This window comes from Podarcis bocagei (genome assembly GCF_964188305.1).
Source record: "Podarcis bocagei genome assembly, chromosome: Z".
Classification (NCBI taxonomy): Eukaryota; Metazoa; Chordata; class Lepidosauria; order Squamata; family Lacertidae; genus Podarcis; species Podarcis bocagei.
In genome coordinates, this window is record NC_138140.1 from 8,499,829 (window position 1) to 8,522,884 (window position 23,056).

The following is a 23,056-nucleotide window of genomic DNA, read 5'->3' on the forward strand; positions in this document are numbered from 1 at the left end:
AGGTTCAGCACAAACATTTAATAGAGCCCTCTTTTAACTGTACTATGTTGAACAGCAGGGAATGGGTAGCATTTTTCCTTCTAAAAACAACAACAAGCAATATGAAATCCAGGTTCTAGCATACATAGGGTGCTGGTGGGAGCCTTCAGAACCCTGATTCCCCACCTACAGTCCCAAATGACTACCCTGAACATGCAGCCTAGCCCTTAGCATGGCAAAAGATCTGTGTCTCAGTTTTAAAAACACATGCCATTTGATTCTCTGCCATAGTACATGTTTTTATTTTATCTTTTAATTTCTCTTGCTAGTATTGCCTCCAAAAGATCTGACAGTTACAGATGTGACTGATAAGACTGTCAACCTGGAATGGAAGAATGAAAATGTGGTCACTGAATACCTCATCACCTATATCCCTACCGGAACTGGTGGCTTAGACTTTGAGTTCAGAGTGCCTGGGAACCATACGTCAGCCACCATCCGGGAGCTGGAGCCTGGTGTGGAATACTTCATCCGTGTTTTTGCCATCCTGAAGAACAAGAAGAGCATCCCAATTAGTGCCCGTGTAGCCACTTGTAAGTACCGTATTTTTCGCTCTATAACACGCACCTGACCATAACACGCACATAGTTTTTATAGGAGGAAAACAAGAAAAAAAATATTCTAAACGAAACAGTGGATGTATGATTTTTGTGGTTCATGCTGTGGCCACAGACATGTGATCTGACGGTGAGTTTGGGGTAGCCCAATGCAAAAATCCTGAGGATCCATGTGGATCCATGCTTTGTAACCACGTTTTTGCACCACTGCGACCCCAGGCAACAGTGGGTGCGTGCTTTTTTTGGTGCAAGCTGTAGCCATGGACATGCTATGTGATCTGATGGTGAGTTTGGGGTGACCCAGTGCAAAAATCCTGAGGATCCATGTGGATCCGTGCTTTGTAACCACGTTTTAAGTGGGGAGGGAAGGAAAAGCACTCAAGGGACAAGGAGCACGCATGGGGTGTGTGGAGAAGGATGCTGCTAATAATGCAGAAGAGGAGTATAAGAGGAGAAGGCTCCTCACCTCTCCCACTTTGCTCCTTTAAAGAAAGCAGGCTCTGCTCTCTCCCCGGCTCACTGAAAAACTTTGCTGCTATTTTGCCAGCTGAGTGGGGAGGAGAGAGGGATAGAGAGCCTGCTTGCTTTAAAGGAGCCAACCGGACAGGAGCTGCTTACACTCGTGTAAGCAGCTCCTCTCCTCTCCTGCTTTGCTCCTTTAAAGCAAGCAGGCTTTCTGTCCCTCTCTCCTCCCCACTCAGCGGCTCTTCTCCCGCTTTGCTGTTTCAAAGCGAGCCACGGAGGAGGGAAGGAAGGGGAACCATGGACCCTCTGCTCACGACTGCAGCAGATCCCCCGCCATCTGTAGGGATTCGCTCCATAACACGCACAGACATTTCCCCTTACTTTCTAGGAGAAAAAAAGTGAGTGTTATGGAGCAAAAAATATGGTACATTAAAGCCCAGCTGATCCATTCAACTAACTTGCTTGTCTACAAAATGCTTACCTTCCTGTAAAATCAGGATGGAATACATGGGTGCACTGCTGTTTGCTTCTATGTTATTGTTTCTATGTTATGAGCCCAGATGTAATTAAGTGGGTACTAGTTGGGGCAGCCATCGTTTCCCCTGGTTCAGAAATCCTTTCTCCAATACTAGCCAAGTGCAAAACACCTCTTATTTAGCAAAGGAGGCTGGTCCATTAGGGTGAATGGGCCCTGACACTGCCCTGCCAGCTCTCACCTGCCTACCTTTTTTACTTAGGACCAGCCCAGAGGGTAGAACTGCCTACCAGCTTCCTCCTCCTAATTCTCTGTGTTACCCTTTGCAGAACCAAGCAGGAAGGCATCAGAAAGCCAAACCTGAGTGAAGGCAATGCTCTTACTCTGGAATGACAACATGTAGGCAAAGGGGGGAAATGGGCCAAAGAGCAGAGCATGAAAAGATTTAAGCCATCTTTACAGCCCCCCCTCCTGCCCTGTTGATATTTTCACCCCCTCCCATTGCAAGAATCTCCTGATCTGATGTTTTCAGAAAGGAGGGGGCGGAAACTGCTCTTCTTCTCTTCCGCTCCTGACTGCCTGCCTGACTCTGTGTGGAGAGAGTCTTATCTATGTAGTGACAAGATGGCTGAGTGGGAGCTGTAACACTCATGCAAGCCAGTAGTTCTTTAGTTTGCTGTAGCTATTAGAAATAAAAGAAGTTATGCTTCACAGCTAGCTTCCGCATTATTTATTCTCTGCTGAGTCTGGTGCTCACAATGCACAGTTGTGAGCAGTGGCATAGCGTGGGGGGTGCAGGGGGGCGGCCGCACCAGGCACAACATCTGGGGGGGGCGCTCGCACTCGCAGCTCTCTGCCCCTACCTGGCTCACTCACTCTCTCTCAGTTAGGGGGCGCAAATTACTTGCCTTGCCCCGGGTGCTGACAACCCACGCTACGCCACTGGTTGTGAGTCCTGTGCTCTGAGACCTGCTTTCCAGAACTGGAGGGTCTCTAAAAGTGCTCCAGTTGCCTAGCCCAGTTGGGGCAGAATCAGTTATTGAGGCCAGTTGCTGACATCGGTTAAAAGGCATACTGACACGCCCCACCCCACATTGCAAACAGGAATGTGGCTCTTTGCAACCTTCCAATGAGTTGATGGATTGGGAGGAACTGCTTTCTTTCAGTCCTAAATCCTGGGCCTTCCTCAAGAATGACAGGGAAAAGGTTTGATAGTGTGGTCCCAGTATGTCGGATTTCTTCTTTGTAGCTTACTGACTTTCAAGTAGTGTTCCAGCATATAGTGTTGGGGGTATTTCTATATATATATATATATATATTTAATGAATATGGTTTGAATGCTGAAGCCATGCCTCATGGATCTGCTTTCTGCTATTGCTTTCCAGATTTGCCTGCTCCAGATGGCTTGAAGTTCAAATCTATTAAAGAGACATCAGTGGAGGTGGAGTGGGACCCCCTGGACATCCCATTCAGTGGATGGGAGATTGTTTTTAACAGCCTGGTAAGGAAAGATTTGGCCTATGAATGGGTCCCTTGTGATGTGAAGCGTCCTGGTTACATTTCTTGCTTCTTTAAATTCCAATTGTTTAACTTTTGCATTGCAGAAGGAGGAGGACAATGTGGGAATCAGGAACAGTCTGAAGAAGCCCCAAACATCGTATTTGCAACCAGGCTTGGCACCAGGACAACAATATAATGTGTCTCTTTATGTTGTGAAGAATCAAACCAGAGGACCTGGCCTCTCCAGGGTAATAACAACAAGTAAGTAGCAACTGAATGTGATCAGCCTCTAGGTGACTGTACCAGTTATTAGTCTGACTATTTAGTGAGTTGCTTCTCTTGTTTGTTGCAAGAAGAAAATAGATACCCTGGGAAGGTGAGCAAGCAGCAATGCTGAGAGAAAGCTAGAATGGATGGCATTTGCAGTGGACGACTGTAGCAACTGTCAAAACTGATAGTTGCTGCAATCTTCAAGAGGCTTCTCACCAAACAAAGAATGAGCAAGGTCATCAACAAAAGCATAATGAAGTACTCTATATCCAAACCACAAGCATTATCACTGGAGAACATTTTAACACTAAAGACTACTTAGTTGATTTGAATCTATTTTTCCCAATAGAGTCTGCAATTACAGAATACTGAAAAATCAGGGCTCTTTCCATAGTGAGAAAACGAAATGCCAAGGTCTGACAGCAAACACTAGAGGCTGTGCTGTGAAAGGGAAGAGAGAAAGCAAACCAGTCAAACCAGCCTCTTCCTCTTAACTTCCACTGCTAGGAAAGGGCCCATGCAACAATAGCTCCTTCTTCTCACCAGACACCCTGGCCCTCTACAGCTGCAGAACACTCCAGATAGCCCAACCCAACCCTTATCTGACTCAGTAAAAGCCTTAGCCTGCCCAAAAGCAGTTCATTTTAGGATTCAGGAGTTGGATAACTGGTGTATAATCTTATTTAAAGGGCCTGTTACCTTTTCTGTGCACACTGGTGTCTTCTGTGCAGCAAAGTTTCAAGCTGGGGGACTTAGAATTACAGAATCATAGAACTGTAGGGTTGGGAGGGACATCAATGGTCATCTAGTCCAACCCCCTGCAACACAAGAATCATATCTAAAGAATCATTGACAGATAACTATCCAAACTCTGTTTGAAAACTTCAAATGAAGGAGAGTCCATGACTTCCCAAGGTAGTCCATTCCATTGTCAAACAGCTCTTACCACCAGAACTTTATTCCTAATGTTTAGTCAGAATCTCCTTTTTTGTAATATGAATCCATTTGTTCAGATCCAACCCTCTGGAGCACCAGGAAACAAGCTTGGTCCACCTTCTGTGTTACAGACCTTTAAGTATTTGAAGATGGCTATCGTTTCACCTCTCAGTCTTTTCTTTCTGAACATAACCATCTCCTAAAGTCTTTCCTGATCCTCTAGGGAATCTCTGGTCCACCCACTGGTCAGGTTTCACCCATTGGTCAGGAATCTCCCTAGAGCTCAGGGAACAAGATGAGGGATCTGGTCCCAGCAGGTCCACATGGGAAGAACCAAGCCTCCTCCTTGGAACTCCTGTGATAGAACCACGTGGCACATGAGGATTCTTGGTCTGGGGCATGACAGCCAAGGAGCAAGTCATGGGAGTTGAAACCTTTCTCACATGTCCTCCCTCCTCACCTCCACAATGTAACGGGCAGCAGTTGGGAAGATAATTTGCTTCTCAGAACTGCAGTCTCCTAATCTCTCACATAGTGTGGGCTGCATCTAACCAGATGGCTACTCATTTCATAGTGGAGGGGGGCCATAATTGAGAGGCTAGGGCTGAGGGCCCACTGACAGCCTCCTTCCAGATGCCCCACAAGTACTGGGAGCCAACACTGTTGGAAAGACTAGTAACCGAATATTGACACACATTGGGATAGGAAAAGAAAGAGTACAATGGAATTGTGGAGGATGTGAGCCGTTGAAAAAACTATCTCTCTGCATTTCTGTTGGGTCACCTTCCTGCTGTGTCTAGATTCTTACAGCAGTAAAGAGGAACAATAAAGGCACTTTATGTCACTGCAGTTCTCGTTGCTGCTGCAAAAAGAATATGGATGTCCCCAGAGGGTTAGTGAGTGGGCAGCAGTACTGAAGCGGGGGGGGGGTGCGCTCTTTGCATGTGCCTGTAGCAACTGTCAGATTGAATAGCTGCTCACCACATGTGGAAAACATTTTATCAAGTTTTATATGTTTTATTAGATACAGAAAATTAGAAAATGTGGTAAATTAACTAGCCAACTAATTAATTATTTAATGAAAATGAAAACTGTTTTGAGATGGAGATGTATGGTCTCTGCATACCCCCACCCCAGATAATTTTTGCAATTCATTCAAATTTATTTTTGCACCCTTTAAAAAGCCTATTCATGAAGGAGTTGTATGGTATCCAAATATTCTAAATCCCTGTCTCATCCTTTTTGGTGCTCAACAGAGCTTGATGCCCCCAGCCAGATTGAGGCAAATGATGTTACAGACACTACAGCACTGATCACATGGTTTAAACCATTGGCTGAGATTGATGGTGTTGAGCTGACTTTTGGGCCCAAGGATGTCCCAGGGGACCGAACAACCATCGACCTCTCGAAGGATGATAGCCAATACTCTATTGGGAATCTGAAACCACACACCGAATATGAGGTGACACTAGTGTCCCGACGTGGGGATATGGAGAGTGACCCTGTTACGGAAACCTTTGTCACAGGTAAGAAGTGGTCAGAGTTCTCCTTCCTACTTACCTACCTACCTACCATGGTTTCCAGTGTGGCAGCAATGGATGCAATGGTGTCCTTGAATGATAACTTTGGTGCCCATAGACCCACTGAGCTCCCTCTCACTCAGTGCCCTTTTAGTCATGAGGTGGTGAGGAATTTACTTTTTTTCATCCCTTGAGAACTGCATAGAGCTGGGGGAGGAAGTTGGAAGACAGACACACTTTCCCACTTCCCTTTTCAGCTCTATGTGCTTGTCAGGTCTTGTATTAATTGTACTGGATCTGACTTTCTCCCAGATCACTTGGCAAAGCAAAGTGTATGATCAGAGCAAACTGGCAAACCATAAGCTGCAAGTTGGGACCAGGCTGGTCTTCTCTTGCTGGAGTTCTTCCCTGAATAGCAGCTGATGACTTTTGCTCCTTTGGCCAATGGTTGGGACCAGAGTGTTCTTTTCCATTACCTGCTTCTACAGTTCCAGTTCAAGAACTCCAACAGGTAGTTGGAGCAGGGTGTCCTTTTCTGGCAAAGCAGCAGCAGCTGCTTCAGCCAATGGATGGGTCCAGGCTAGTCTCTTTCTTGCTATGACGTTCTTCCTGGGAGACAGGGGGAGCAGCCCCCCAGTGGGCCTTGGTCTATTGGCTGATTGCAGAGGCCAGTGAGTGTTGCCCTTGAGCTCTGCAAGCTCAGAGCAGACTTCTACTAGGCACCAAATCCATTACTTTTAAAACTATCTACTTTCGGAGAATTGATTCAATCCTTTTTTTTACTTTTCTGACAACAAATAACTGCCTACTAGGTTCTACTCAGGGTAGACCCATTGAAATGAATGGACCTGTTAGTCATGTCCATTAATGCCAGTGAGTCTACTGTGAATAGGCTTGGCATTGGGCAGAAACCATTGTGCTGTTAGAAAGAGAGAGTTCATAAATGCTGAACCAAATCTGAACAGAGCAGAAGGAAGTTTGCCCATCACTAATGGGGAACATGTCCTAACATTTGTTAAGCCCAAAGCTTCCCCTGCAGTTCTGCATACGCAAACTTTGCTAACAGTTAACCACCTTCCTTCTGCCCAGAACTGGATGCTCCAAAAAATCTGAAACACCTGTCTCAGACGGATAGCACCATCACCCTGGAATGGAAGAACAGCCAAGCAACACCGGAAGCTTACAGAATTAAGTATGCCCCCATTTCTGGTGGAGATCATGCTGAAGTCACAGTACCCAGAAGTGACCAAGCCACAACCAAAGCTACACTCACAGGTATGGCTCACCTGAAAGGTAGTCAAGTTACTGTTGGACCAAATGTCTATATAAGTTGCATGGCCTCAAGCTTGAATTGCATTCTTGAGACTACAAATCTTATCATGCAGGGCTAGTTATAAGACTACAAATCCTATCATGCTGTGGCATTCACAAGTTCTTAATCTTTTTTATTAAATAAAAGAGGGGGACACCTTTTTGACTGACACAGAGATGGCAAAACATATATGTTTAATATAAAAGATAAATAATTGCACTTTTAAAATCTTCACAACTAAGGTTTTATTCCTATGAAAATGTATACTTGTTTAATATATTAATTGATTGGTTTAAGAACATATAATTAATTGAAACTTCTTTAATCAAATGGCAACATGAATAAAAAGCTGTTTCTGTTGTTTCTGTTGTTGTTTAGGTCTCAGGCCAGGAACTGAATATGGCATTGGAGTGACAGCTGTGAAGCAGGACAAAGAGAGCTCTCCTTCCACTATTAATGCTGGAACTGGTAGGAAAATGTCTCATCTTCTTTATAATAGGAAACAAATTGCCTGCCAGGAACCCCAGGGCTGTGGATTGTATGTGTAGCCAGGCTTCAGTGCCCTCATCTGACACAGAAAGGAATAGCAGCAGTGATCAACTAGCAGTACAAAGCCTTTGTATTGTCCACATTCAATATAAATACTTCCTCCATCTTTCCCAGCTTAAGATACTGATGCCTGGGTTCCTGAGCCACAGAATACATTATGCAGGTCTCGATTCAAGTATTGTCACCCAGGGCTGCAGCCTGACCCTGACAGTCTTCATTAAACACTCAGCATTACAGGAGTAATGAAGCTTTTCCAGCTCAAGGGATGCTTCCCCTCAGGGGCATCCCTTTTAGAGATGCACGCCAGTAGTGGGTGTGGCCTGAGGCAAAAAGTGGGCAAAGCAAAGGATGGGATTCTAACCTTCGTAAACTAGGCTCCATTCCAGCTTTGCAGAAGTGAGAGGTTTCTAAACAAGCACATACTTTCACCATCCAGGGAACAAAGGGGAATAATCACAATTCAATGTCACATATGATTCAGGCAAAAGCACTTGAAAAATCACAGGGCAGTGCTGCTGAGAGACAGGCATTGGGGAGAAGGTGTGGCCTGGGGAGGAGTCTTGTGGGCTGGATAGAGAGGCTTGGGGGGCCACATTTGGCCCCTGGGCCCTAGAAAAATAAGGGGAGCCAGTGAAAACAGGAATCATTATAAGTATTATTATCATTTATTTTTTCTCTAATGGGCTGGCAGTTAGTGAGACTGTAGACCATTACCACAGCCCACTTAAACTGGGACTTGGGTGTATAGTTGGGGTTCCCTTTTTGTTTCCAAAGCTTGTAGGCAGACCTCTTTGAAACCCACATTTTCCCCAGTTGTATGTAACCCTGGCCAAATAGTGGTATGGTGCAAATAAGCAAATGTGCAGGCTTCCGGAGAGGAGATCATGGCTGCTTTATGCCTCACTGCTCACTTTGCTGCTATGCTTAGCTAAACTGTGGAGGGTCATTCAAACCTTGTGCTTTAACTCTCTCCACAAGCTGTAAACTATAGAGCAAACCTGTATGAGCTCATGCTCTGTTTGGAGAGAGCAGTGGCGTAGCGTGGGTTGTCAGCACCCAGGGCAAGGCAAGTAATTTGCGCCCCCTAACCCGTGGATTTGCGTCCCCTGACCCTAACCCCCAGATGTTGCGCCCGGTGCGGCCAGCCCCCCCTGCACTCCCCATGCTACGCCACTGGGAGAGAGCTAAATCCTGGCTCAAAGCTTGGATGACATACTGAGCCAAACCATACTGAGCTGGGGAGAAGCAAATTGGCTTCATTCTCCTGTCAGGGAGCCTACGTGTTTGCTTATTACATACAAACCAGGCCAGTGTTTTTGTTGGATGTGGTGTGCATTCACATAGGAAGTGCTGAATTACCTTGGGCACCAGGTGAATGAACATTCAGAATATCCCACATACTTTCACAAATGATTTTTCTGCACTCTTAAGAGTACAACTCACATGATCTAGATTAGAACCAACACCTTTCTCAATACTGAGGGGACTACAGAGCACAAAGCTCCCAGGACTGAACTAGACCAGTGATTTCAAAAAATGGATAAATATCGTGCCAAAGTTCTGCGGATATATGTACATTTCAAAATTGCAGAGAGAGCTTGCTAGGCTCTGTCATGCATAAAGCCACGTAAATTTGGAGCACACGGCACTCTTTCCTCCTGTATCAGCAAATTTCTAACTGGCACTCTGCCTGTCCTGGAATAGAGAGGGGAGTCAGAAAACTGGTATGTGGGTAGGGCTGTTTTACCTCCCTCTTGAAGCCACTTCTGAAGAGGACATTGGCATGGAATAAAAAGTTTCTTTCAAATCACTAATAGTGGTGGTCAACCAGTGGTTGTCACTAGGCCAGGTCTGAACTGCAGGCTATCTGCTCACCACTGTATCTTATATCAGGAAATGTGTCCCAAAAGCGCATACAAAATTGCAGCCAGGCAACAGGATCTGTCTGAGGGTTTGCAGAGGCAACGCTGTTTGAGCAACTAACAACTTCATCACAGGGCAGGGATGGGGAACCCTTTTCAGCCTGAGGGCCACATTCCCTTCTGAGCAACCTTTTGAGGGCCACAGGTCTATGGAGTCGGGGCCAGATACAGAAGTGTGTTGAACAGCAAATGTAAATGCCACCATTATACAGTTTCTAGTTTCACTGCATGGGCCTGGATACCTGGCCACAATGCTGCCCACCACAGAAGGTGAGAGGACTTGTAACATGCTGCTCACTTTGTGTGTGTGTGGGGGGGTATCTGTACCCAACATGCATTACATTTTTTGCTTCCACACCCCTGCAACCCCCACAACCCTCTCGCAACCCTTTCAGTAATATAGGAGGAAACATCTCTTAAGCAATACAGTACCAAATGTTTGGGAATCTTCCAATAACAGTTCTCAGTAGAAGGAGACTCAACCTCTCTCTGCACTTTTTACACAGCTTGTAGTCCAGAAGAACAGGATCAACAGAATATACTGCTCCAGCTCCACCCAAACACAATTGTTCATTAACTGAGTCTTGTTAAATCGATTGGTCTACGTGGCCCAAAATGGTCCCCCAACTCTACAATTCTCTTATTTCTCTTTGCACACAGATCTGGATCGTCCCAAGGACTTGGAAATCACTGATCCTACCGAGACAACTCTCACTTTGCGGTGGAAAATACCCCGGGCTAAAATTGACCGCTATCGCCTTACTTACATGACCCCTGATGGGAGGAAGAATGAAATGGAGATTCCTGCCGACAGCACGTCTCACATCCTAAGGTCCCTAGATGCTGGGACAGAGTACACCATCAACCTTGTGGCAGAGAAAGGCAGGCACAAGAGCAAGCCTGCAACAGTGGTTGGCTCTACTGGTACGTGCCTTTGTGTTTGCATCTCCCCAAACAGGTTCTTGGATTGCACAATGGTTTCCAGCCCATGGCTGAGGGCCTGAAGCCAATAGCCCCTTGTACACTGACCCTTTGGCTCTGACCCTTCAGTTCATGCCTCCATCCAAATTGTAGGCTTAAATTCCTATGGGGTGTGGGTACAGCAGACAAAAAAAAAAGATAGGCAGCCCATAATATGCCTTTTCTGCAATCAGCCCCACTTCCCTCTTGCTCCAGCTTATGTTTGCATCATTTTAATGTTTCAAGAGTTCCAGTGGTCAGGCACATGAGCAGCAAATGTGCTTTGACCCCAAAGATGAGCCCTGTAATATGCCTCTTTTGCAAAGGATGGAACCAGGACACTGTGCGGTTATTTGCACGGCGATGCAAGTTGCCACATTAAATAGTCTTCTAGATTGACTTGGGACAGGTTAGGGACAGACTGAACCTTAGCCCTATTCACACCTTAAATGCAACTTTAAATAGCCACTTTAAAAACAATCTGGGAACTGTAATTCATAATGGGTGCTGACAGTTGTTAGGAGACCCCCTAGTTCCCTTGCAGAGCTACAGCTTCTAGAGTGGTCTAACAATCAACCTCTCTTCACTGGGAAGTCTGGGACTGGTAGCTTTGGGGGAAGCTATGACTGTTTAACATGGTGCTATAGTGCTCTAAATGTATGGTGTGAATATGGCCCTTGTCATGCAAAAGCTCATTCCCAGGGAGAGAAACCATCAAAGGCACAAGTTTACATCTGATTCATGCTTGCAGCCATAAATATGATAACAGCATCTTCTTTCTAGGAAAGAACTTTTCAGGTATGAGTTTCCCAGCCTACCATTCCAAGTCTTTAGCTCCAGTTTTGGTGGTCTGTGCAGCTAAAGAAGTAACAAGATCAAAGTTTCATTCTGTACATATTTACAAGATGTGCATTGATATTCAGATTAGTGTCTGGATGTTAATGAAATCCCCATTGTTCCTTTTATGTTTCAGCAATAAAAAATAGAGTTCTTTGATGGGGGGGGGGACTGGCATGGGCAGCTCATTGACACCATATGGAAGGTTTTTTCTTCACCTCTATAGTCTCATCTGGTTTTGAGAACCCAGGACAGTGAAATGCAGATGTTCCCCAAATTAGCGCATGCTCCACATTTCCCCCATTTAGGTATTGAGTACTTAGGGACCACAAGGAAGGGAAAGGGCTTTCTTTTAGATTTTCACATCCAATACTGATCATTTGAAAATTTCAAGGCAGACAGTTTCTTTTAACCATCTGCCAAGGCAAAACTCTAAAAAATGCACATGCTATAAATAACTGGAATCTCTCTGCATGAAATAAATTATTGGTCTATTGTGGATAGGGATGGTGGGAAGGTATTCATTCCTCTCATCTTGCCTAGTTTTATCTGTCAACTTCTATATGAGGAAGGTCCAGATTCTGAGGGGTATTCCCATTCCTGCTCAGTGTTAGGGCACCTGATTTGCATGCAGAAGACTGCAGATTCAACCCCTGGCATCTCTAGCTAGGGCTGGGAGAGACTCCTGCCTGAAGTCCTGTACAGCCACTGCCAGTGTAAACTATACAGAGCTAGATGCTCTACCACAGAGCTACAGCCCTTTCCCCTGGAAGCTGCCTTATACAATTGCTCAATCTAGCTCTGTATAGTTTACAGATTGAGCAATTGTATAAGGCAGCTTCCTATCTTCCAGGGGAAAGGGCTGTAGCTCTGTGGTAGAGCACATGCTTTGCATGTAGAAATTCCCAGGTCCAATCCCCCAGAATTTCCAGGTAGGGCTATAACAAACTCTGGCCTGAAACCCTGGAGAACTGTTGCCAGTCAGTGAGTTGTATTGAACTGGGAGCACGCCCATTTAGATCAAGGAATCCAAGTTAGTCATGCTCATTAATTACAGTAGGTCTACTCTGAATAGAACTTACATTGGTCACAACACTATGTAGACAATACTGAGTTAGATGGGCCAAAGGTCTGACACAGTAAAAGCCAGCTTCCTGTGTTCCATATTCTTCTAGGGATTGTATAAACGAGGTCTGAGCAAAAGTTGTATAAACAAGTGAGCTCAGATGTCCAAATCTGGACATTTCTGGCATCAAAGCCTTAAACCCCCTAGGGTTTTCTTGTTTTTTATTTATCAGTGATCGTCAGCCCAGAGTTATTTCTTCCCCACCCACCTCTTCCTGCTGGACAGGGACGCCAACTATAGGGGGCTCTGGGTGCCCGAGCACCCACACCGCAGGGCCCCTGACTCAACTTCCAGTGCCTCATGAAGCACCGGAAGTCATGTCCGAGGCCTTGTGAGACCTCAGAGATGCTTTACTAGGCCTTGTGAGGTCTCGGAACCTGACTTCCGGGTTCTGAGGCCGGGGGATGTGTGTGACGTCATGACATCACATCGCAACGTGACACCATCATGTTGCATGCACTGGGCACCCATAACCTGGGGCCCAAGTTGGTTCCACTGTTGCTGGGATCCCTCCATAATAAGTACAGGAACTCTTGCATCAAAGTACTGCTAGCCACTGTTCTGTCTCCCTCTGCCTCCAAGTGAAGTTGCCCTTGTCCCAATATATAAGCACCAGGAGGACCATTCAAACAAGGGCCCGGAAGGATGCTGGGATGTGACTCAGGGAGATGATTGTTCCCTTATTATATTCCCTTGATTGCCTCTAACGTGGGCAAGGAATCTTCCATCCTGAGCCAAATCATACAAGACATGTTGCTTCACCCCTTCTGCTGTTAAATGACACTAAGTCCCTTTGTATTCCTTTAGCATCAGGCAGCTTGAATAACCCAGGCTTGGCCTTCTGAACTGACTTCTGTGATTCTTAAGTTGATGTCCTCCAGGAACAACCCATGGAGGCGAAGACTGGGGCAGGAATTTGATAACATTCCTCCACAGCAAAACATGAGTGGGCTTTTAGGAGCTGCAGCCGATGTCAGTCACACTCTGGAAAACAAGGAAAATAAGGAACATGAATAACTTAGGTACATTGATTTTAGTGGGTCTACTCTTAGTTGGATATGTTTTGTGGGATTTGGGTCCTAGAAAAAGAAATGGTAGGAATAGTTCCAAGGCCCTGATCCAGATTAAGTTAGATGGTCTCAAATCCCACTGTAACAACAGGGATTTAAGTTGCATTTCCTCCTTGAAGCTCAGGGTGACACACATTCCCTGCCCGCGCAGTGTTGTCTTCACAACATCCCTGTGAGGTAGGGTAGACTTAGCTTCATAGCTGCAGCTTAGGATTTGAACCTGAGTCTCCCCCACCCTTTTTCTGGCATGCCAATCACTGACTCTCCTTCTGGTTAACCCCTTCTGCTCAAGGACCACAGACAGACTGAAATATAGTTCCATTTGAGACAAAGACAGTCAAAGTTCTACTTGTTCTCATTAACATCAGTAAAACTGCTTCATAGTCTTCACCTCCTCAGCAGCAGGAAGGTTCCTGCTCCATTGTAAAGAGTTGGCTGATTCCTAGGACAAAGAAAACCACTGCATCTAGGCCCTGTGCTATCAATACTGACCAACAGGCACTCCCTGAGGTTTCAGGTCCATCTCTTTAGGTAGTAAAGAAGACAGATTCACCCCAGTCAGCATCCAGGAAAGCATTCCCATCTGGTATGATTTAGGGAGATAGGAAGCTGCCCTAAAGTGAAGTAGACCATTGGTCCATCTAGCACACTATTGTCCCAATTGCTTGGTAATAGCTGTCCAGGCAGGACACATTCATTGTTCAGGGTTGAATCTGGGACCTTCCGCATGCAAGGCAGATGTTCTCCCCCTGAGCTATGGCTGAAGTAACAGTGAGGGATCACATTTAAATTCTTTATAGCATTCATATTCTCAATATGAACAATATGAACCATATATAGAAATGGCAGCAGCAGAAGCTGGAGGCTTTGCTTAGAGTATAATAAATAGAGGAATTTCATTTTTGGAAGGAATGTTTATAGCCAGATATCTGTTGTCCATCCAAGAAGCTCTTAACTCAAGACTGTATTTATTCTTTTCTTAATCTACCTGCTATGTCTGGCTACCGTCGCCTCATCTAGGCCTCTATATTTCTCATATTTATTATATTTCTACCCCATTCTTCCTTTTAGAGAGCTCAGAATAGCTACATGTAGCTCCCAGTCCAAGCTCATGCCTGCTTTGCTTTGGCAATGTTATAGAAACAGATCATGCACTGGGTTGTTACTAGGATGGGGAAGAAACTGGATTCAGTTTGCATTTAAAGATAAACCAGCCAAATTCACACTTTCCCAAATTAATGTGAATTGAAGCACAACCATCAAAATTCATACTGCTCTGAATCTTGTGATGTAGTTCTCCAGCCAAAAAAAATTGTACAAAAATGCATATACTAGTATACTGTGTGCAGGAGCATGCATATTAGTGAAAATAACATACAGAAATGCATTATATTAGGAAAATCTGTTTTCTTAGTTGTTGAAAGCATGGCATTTTACCCATTTAACCACTGTATCCGAGAAAATATGAAATTGCTGTTCACTATGAAAACAGGACTCTCTCCCCTTGCCAGTAGAAGACAACTAATATGGAGATATAGGGAGCACTATCCACTCCCTTCCTTGAAAACATAGGAGTCAACTCCTAGGGGCTGTGGGGGCTTTGGTCCCCACAATAAAATATTTACCTCCTTTACCTCATTCATTACTGCATTCCTGTAATAGCTTTGGGGGAGCAAATATTGAATTGTTAATGGTTTACTGTAAAGCAGCAGACTGTATGTGTGTGTCTTACAAAATGAATATCAGATGGAAATCAGTCCCTGAATTGCCTTTTTAGATCCCACAGCTTAATATTCTTGCTTGCTAGAAAGCTATAGCTTTACTGAGGCTATCAAGGTTTATAGGTGGCTTCGCTGATGTCTGCTTCCTCAGCTGTGTTCCTGAATCTCCTTTGGAAATCTTATCCCCAGGTTGTCTCCTAGGACATATAGCTCCTGAAGTGTGTGTATAAGTGAAAGGGAGATGGGCTCATAAATACGTAACCAGGTAAAAATGGAACTCATTACCATGAAAGCTTTGAGACAGGCGGTACCTCATCACTCCTTTGCTTGCTTGCTTTGACCTTCAAAATCTGATTAACCAATTTGGCTCTCTGTCCTTTACATCTAGAAAAAGAGCCTGAGCTGGGGAATTTATCAGTCTCAGAGGTTCACTGGGATGGATTCCAGCTCACCTGGACGGCTGGAGAAGGGGCCTTTGAGAACTTTGTCATGCAGGTGCAGGAGCCAAACCAGCCAGAAAATGGACATAATATCACCATCCCAGGCTATTTGCGATTTGCGAATCTTACTGGCCTCCTGCCAAGCACTCTTTACACTATCACTCTCTATGGTGTGACTCGGGGCTACAGAACAAAGCCCCTTTCAGTTGAATCCATGACAGGTATCTTCTTCTCTTTTTTTGCATCTGCTCACCTGTTTCAGCCACCATTTCTTGCTTCCTTCCTTCCTTCCTTTGCAGAAAGAGAGAGAATGGCATCTGCTCAACCCTGCATTGTTTCCCTCCCTCCCTAATGATGAGCAAATCTCCTGTAGGTTGACTATTTCATTTCATGGTAAACCGTGGAACCACTTTCTGGAGAGCTACCAATTGACATGCTACTTGCTTCCCTGCTATTTTCATCTAAAAAACAGAGACAGGGGTTTATCAGTTGTGATGCTTTCCTTATTTGAAGAACATCCCTAGCAGAATATTGAGGAACTGAGTGAAAGGAACTGAGGCTTGGCTGTAGATTAAAGTAATCTTCCAGCATGAAAACCATAGTCCTAAATCTATGCTCAAAGGCACTTTCCTCTGCATTTAATTTCTTTTATAATCATCTGTATTCTGAAGATCTCCAGGCAGCATAATATGCCTCTTCTTCCCCTCCATATGCTATCAGCTCAGTACAGTATTTACAAAGTTTCTTTGCAAGTGTTTCAAAAATGTGCAGCTATTTCCTGAGAGTTTTCTCCCAGTTTAGTGTGTGTGTGTGTGTGTGTGTGTGTGTGAGAGAGAGAGAGAGAGAGAGAGAGAGAGAGAGAGAGAGAGAGAGAGAGAGATCTAACGGATATTATTGCAACTTTCCCCTCTAGAGTTGTGCATAGGAAAAGACTCAAAATCATTTCTAGGGAGCTGCTCTGCATTCTGCTTCTACGCATGAGGGCCTTGATTATCTTCGACATCTATTTTGCATTGGCTTTTAGCTTCTTTCCTTATTTGCTTGCTTGAGCTGGTCTCTCCCCCATTTCATCTCCTGCATTGTTCAGCTCGGGACTTGAAGTCAAATAGAACAGACTTTGAACTTTCAGTTAAAATCAAAATTAAAATCAAATTCAATGTTGTTTCCCTTCTTCAGCGATGAAGCCCGAAGTCAGCAACTTAACAGTTTGGGGCATCACCCCTGAAGGCTTCAATCTCTCCTGGATCACCACCAAAGGAAACTTCGAGAGCTTTATCATTGAAATTATTGATTCCAACAGGTTGCAGGAACCCATGGAATACAACATCTCAGGCCATTTAAAGGCTGCTCATATCTCAGGGCTGTCCCCTAAAACTAATTTCATTATCTACCTCTATGGAGTTACTCGTGGTTTCCGTACTCAGGCATTAAGCACTACAGCTACTACAGGTATATGATCCTACCTCATGTGTATCATGTGTTATTCAGTTTCCTTTTCAATACCGTCCTTAACCTCAGCATCATTTATTCTTTCACACTTCCTATTGCCTTCTGTTGAATTGCAGAAATTGACAACCAAAATTGTAAGTGTGCTGAAGTGTTCCCTTACATGAAAAGATATTTGGAGCTTTTTTTCATGGGCTTTTTTTTTTTCTTTTGGTAGGGAGAAGGGGCAATAAAGTGGAAAATTAACTATTTGTGTATGCCACTTTTAAAGTCATTGTTTAACTATGAAAGAGGTAACGATGGCCACCAACTCGGATGGCTTTAAGAGAGGAGTACACAAATTCATGGAGGGTAAGACTATCATGAGGCACAATGGCCAAGTTCTCCTTCTAGTCTGTATGCCTCTGAATACCAGTCGTGGGGAATCACAGACTGTGTTAACAAGATGGTGGACTATGGTAGGCCTTTGGCTTTAATCCAATAGAGCTCTTTTTACAATTTTGTAACTGAGATAAGTTTTTCTTCCTCTCTTATAAACACTGAAAGTAGGGGTTATCTGGTGAAGATGGCTGTGGCAGATTTAGGACCAATAATAATAATTCACTCAATGCTTATTTAAATTATAGGACTTTGCTGTAGTGCAGCAGAGATTTTATTATGTTCCATGAAGAAAAGCAGCCATTTTTTCTAGAAGTGTAGAACATGAGCGCATAAGGGAAAATGAGAATAGAAATGCTTGTTAGTCCATCACAATATCCTGTTTTTATGGACTTGGGAAATTTCTAAGTAGTTTTTTCTAAGGTATATTATACTTTCCATTGATCCTCCAAAGTTTCATAGGGAAGAGAATGGAAAGTGTGCTAAATATATGTAGCCATATCTAGCATCTCCTGTAGCCCCTTGCAGATGTTGGTTATACATGGGAAGAACTAATAAGTGTAACAACAAATCGCTGTTCCCAGGGAACTCTGGGAATTGTATCTCTGTGAAGAGAATAGAGGTCTCTTAACAATTCTTGGCACCCTCGACGTGTTAAAAATGTGTAGTGCAGGTGGGGCCTTAATCTTAACAATAAAGTCTCCATCCACCCAAATTTTCACTACAAATATGAAGTTATGAAGTTTCCCATTATACATATAATATTATACACATACTATACCCCCCCAGATTTACTAATGATTTACTGAAGTAACCTGCACATAAATAGATAGACACAGCAACACACATAACTCTATAAAGCAGTCTCAGCTAGCACAGTCTATGTGGGACTAGTAGTCCAACAAAACCTGGAGAGCACCATGTTGGTATCAAAATGCATATAGGTATAAGAGGAAACAGAGGAAACAGAGTACAGCATGAGGCTTGACATTTTATGGGTATTATCACAAATATATGCATAAATGTATTTTTAAACATATTTTTGCATATGATTATCCAGACTTTTTTAAAAAACAACAACAACAAACCAACCAACAGTGCACATAGTTTAGACAGAAGTAGGTTCTCAATACAAGAAACAGTTCAATGTGAGAAAAGCCTGTGGGTTAGAATTCTGTATATATATCTCTTTAAAACTGATTCATTTCTATCCTAGTCGTCTCAATGCTACCTACTGCTTTCCTGTATTTTTGCCATTGTATAAATTGGACAACCAAAAAGCACCCTTTAAAGGTTGCTTTAAATGTTAGCTCTACTCAGAGTAGACCCAGTGACTAACTTAAGTCCATTAAATTCAGTGGGTGTATGCTCAGTAGGATTTAGCCGGATACAACCCAAAGTTTACAGGTAGGATTCCACCGGGCATGTTTCTTCTGCATCCTTGAGTTCTTCTGTTATTGTATTCCACCTTGGAAGTTTTGCCCATGTTGATTCCAATGTGTTTTTTCCTCATAGTAACTGCACATCTCCTTAGCAAATTCACAGTTTCAGATACTTCCTCTGACAGCCTGTCCCTCATGTGGGAAGCGCAGGACGTTGCCTTTGACCATTTCCTCTTAGATGTTAGAAACACCAACAACCAGTCTCTGGACTCCCAGCAGCACACAGTGCCGGGGGACTCTCGGAGCTTTGTCCTCATCAATCTCAGACCGAACTCTAATTATACCCTCCAGCTTCATGGCTTGGTTGATGGGCAAAGTAGCCAGACCTTGACGACATGGGCTACCACAGGTATATCACCTCCAAGGTTTGCCTTTTCTCTGATTCCTTTTACTCATAAGTGCAGTTTCCCCAAGTATGATATTTTCCTTCCTGTCTTAATTTAGAAAGGGTGCTTATTTCTCAGAACCAGAGTAAACCTGAAAGGAGGACAATATTGTTACAACTGTTGTGTCCCAACAATTAAGGACTTCTTCTGTACATGCACACATGCTAATCTACATCACATATGTGTGTGTATGTGTGTGTGCTACTTACAACATACATATATGCATATATAAATATATGTGTATGTACTTGTTCCAGCAGACATTTTTCTAGAGCATCACTGCATCTGATCTCCCATCACTGACCATCATTGCACTTCTTCTGTCTTTCTTCTTCCTGCCTTGATGTTTTCATCACGAGGCCTTGCTATCCCACAGTTCTTGTCATCCTGAGAGATAGATCTTTGCATGCCACCTTGCTTTATGATGGCACATATCAGTGTTCTGCTGTTGGACCTAGAAGACACCTCAGTTACTTATATTTTCAGTATTGCAATGTATCAACCAAAGAGAGATGGGAAGCTGCATGGTTGGTACCAATACCATTATACATATCAAGAGTCTCATCTGTCTGGCATCTCTGCATATATTATTATGCTGAGTCAATACTTGGAATGGAAAAGCAAAGCCCATCTCTTTCTTGAGCTTCCAGCCCAAGAGTACAGTCACTTCTACCAATCATCCTTGATTGGGGTTAGGATGATAACATACCTTCCACAAGATGCCAGCGTGTTTTGCTAACAAAGGCACCTCCAGGGTAACCAAGATCCTACTGTATGTCTTGCCTGACAGGATTCTTTCATTTTGCATTGCATGCAGGAGCTTTTAAGTTCCAAGGACTATGCCTGATCTGACCGGAAAAGCATGCTTTGACAATGTCCAAGTGGTGGAGAAATGTTGGGGAAACTATTTCAAACTTGCATGTTAAGTCTGGTGGTGCTATATCTGTCTTCTGTGTTGCTGTACATTCCACCATCTTCAGGTGATCATGAGATCACATTGAGCTTGTTTCTTTAAAGGCACATGAGCATTACAAAACCATGCCAACACTGCTTTGTCACCATATGGCAGCATGAGGGCAGTTCTAGCATGAGTCCTTAATTGGGGTCAGTTAGGTTTCACACATGCAGTAAGCAGTGCTGAGGCAAGCACAGCTTCTTGGGAGCTGGCGCCTGCTTCAGTTCTGCTTTGGTCCCTGCTCACATCCATTTTTCTCCCTTCCATTCCTGAGGCAAAAAATAAAACATCTTACCTTGGGGAAAGAGAAGGGAGACTTATTGGGGGGCTCTCCTAAATGAGCAGACCATCCATTGATGCAACTTATGTCATTTTTATACTCTGGACTTAGTGGTTTTGTGCCGGGGGTGGAGAACCTCACATGTTGTTGATTAAGTGATGCATCTTCTGTTTTCTCTACCACCACATGGCTGCCAACCAGTAATGCTTTTCTCTTTCCGCTTTTTGTGTTCCCTTTTTCTTCAGAGGTCGAACCACAGCTGGGCATGCTTACACTCACAAATGCTAAGGCCAACACATTCAACCTCTCCTGGACCACAAGAGATGGGCCTTTTGCAAAGTTGGCAGTAAATGTTAGAGATTCCCATTTGTTCCAGGAGTCTCAGAAGCTTTCGGTGTCAGGAGAGGCTCATGACACTCTCGTCTCAGGCTCAGTAGATTATACTGATTATGACATTAACATTCAGGGCACAACCACAGGCGGGAGACACACTGAGTCTCTCATCTCTTTGTTGATGACAGGTACCCATTTAAAAGACATCGGGTGTTTGTTCCCCCCACCCCTTCCATTCCCCTCCTATTTGGATTAAATGAATTGGCAATTATGATTGCGGCATTTTCACCATGTACTGCCTATCCCATATCTAAGAATGTTGATGGATTACAGCTTTGTGGAGCAAAGTTGATTGACTTTCAATTGAGGGTTGCCTGTTTGTTTGTTTTAAACCAAACAGCAGTAGGCAATGGACAATACTAAATTTATATTACTATGTGTCTGAAGAAGAAAACATTGACGGTTAATATGATCTCCATCTTCGTGTAATTGTAGCCATGAGATCTTGGACTGCCTTGGAAGGTGGTAAATTCTCCTTTGCCAGAGGTTTTAGACAGATATTGTTGGGCTCAAATTTCCATCAATCCCAGCCAACATGGCCAATTGTCAGGGATGATGTCTAACAACATCTAAAGAGCCACAGGTTCTCTGCTGCTATACACAATTACTTGGAAGCAAGTTCCATTGACCACACTGAGACTTACTTCTGAGTAAACACACTGAAGTTTGTCTACCACCCTCATAGATTTGGTTTCCCAAACTTGCATCTCCAGCTGTTTTTGGACTACAACTCTCATCATCCTCAGCTAGCAGGACCAGTGTTCAGGGATGGTGGGAATTGTAGTCCAAAAACAGCTGGAGACCCAAGTTTGGGAAACACGGCCATAGATCTTAGAAGGCACTGAAGCAGAGCTTCCATAGTCTCGGTTATGACTAGGACAGGTCCATGCAGGTGTTGATGGGTCTTCTAATAACCTGATCTCAAACTGCAGCATAACCCTTTATGCAGCTAACATAGACCACATCATGAAGCTTGATTGTGCTATCCATGGAGATATTGCATTGTACCCAAACTAAGTTCTCTTCAGAGTAGACCCAAATTATTCAGTTCATTGATTTCAACAGGTCTATTCTGAGTAGGACTGGCATTGGATACAGCCCACTGAGTGACGGATATGCATGTATGAATCTACCTTGAAAACTATATACAATTATTTCACCATTAATACTACACTGTAATAGTTGCTAGTTTCCCCTGCTCCCCCATGGAGACCTGTGGTTGATATCAAGTTACACACACTGTCTTATCTAACTCTTTTTTTTCTCCTTTGTGTTTTTCACACCTTCCCCTTCTTTCAGAGCCTTTGCCCCCACTGGAAAACCTCACTGTCTCAGGCATTAATCCATATGGCTTTACAGTGTCCTGGATGGCATCAGAGAATGCCTTTGACAGCTTTCTAATAATCGTGGTGGATTCTGGCAAACTGCTGGACCCCCAGGAGTTCCTCCTCTCAGGAGCCCAGCGTCAGCTGACACTTAGAGGTCTCATAACTGGCATTGGCTATGAGGTTGTGCTTTACGGTTTTGCTCATGGTCGCCAAACTAGGCCCTTAAGTGTTGTTGCTCTAACAGGTATTTTAATGCAACTGGAATGTTCTCTACCTCTAATGCACACTTTCTTCATCCTTCCTCTGGACACTTTTTTTTTTTAATGCCTCATTTGGTGACCGACCATGGTTTCCCTCATCACTAGCTACTGACACATTCACTAACATGACTCCCATACTTCTTTTTCTTGGATGCCCTATCTCTTGGAGAACCAAACTGAGAGAACCAACAGATGTTGATTTGTTCAGATGTCTTTGAACCCCTATCCAAAGGGGGAGTTTCAATGTATCCTCATTGATTGAATCTTTGTTTATACATTCTACTTCTCTTCCCTTGTTTATTTATTCTACTTTTGGAAAAGCAGATTGCATGAGGTACACAGCAAGAGAAGAATGTTCCTATCCAAACACTGATCAGGCTCACAGATATGGTTAACTTCAAGAAAACTTGAGCTTTCAAGAACTCCATGAGTGTTAAACTCCCTATGGGCTGGGTCATTCTGCAAAATGATGACAGGGACAATACCAGC

At 43.9% G+C, this 23,056-nt stretch overlaps 1 protein-coding gene across 6 annotated transcripts in view; it reads left to right on the top strand.

Annotated features, from left to right (window-relative positions):
• The window catches only part of TNC (tenascin C), an 83,270-nt gene that overhangs the window by 36,872 nt on the left and 23,342 nt on the right, over window positions 1-23,056 (top strand). For 2 of the 6 annotated variants that reach the window (XM_081179594.1, XM_081179595.1), the window contains exons 4-15: window positions 309-572; window positions 2,922-3,037; window positions 3,141-3,297; window positions 5,499-5,768; window positions 6,852-7,037; window positions 7,453-7,542; window positions 10,206-10,469; window positions 15,648-15,920; window positions 16,876-17,148; window positions 19,039-19,314; window positions 20,832-21,107; window positions 22,279-22,551. In XM_081179594.1, coding sequence (XP_081035720.1) covers window positions 309-572; window positions 2,922-3,037; window positions 3,141-3,297; window positions 5,499-5,768; window positions 6,852-7,037; window positions 7,453-7,542; window positions 10,206-10,469; window positions 15,648-15,920; window positions 16,876-17,148; window positions 19,039-19,314; window positions 20,832-21,107; window positions 22,279-22,551 — 2,718 coding nt within the window. The remainder of the gene's footprint in view (window positions 1-308; window positions 573-2,921; window positions 3,038-3,140; window positions 3,298-5,498; window positions 5,769-6,851; window positions 7,038-7,452; window positions 7,543-10,205; window positions 10,470-15,647; window positions 15,921-16,875; window positions 17,149-19,038; window positions 19,315-20,831; window positions 21,108-22,278; window positions 22,552-23,056) is intronic. The other 4 variants (XM_081179598.1, XM_081179599.1, XM_081179596.1 and 1 more) reach the window with 3 other exon arrangements.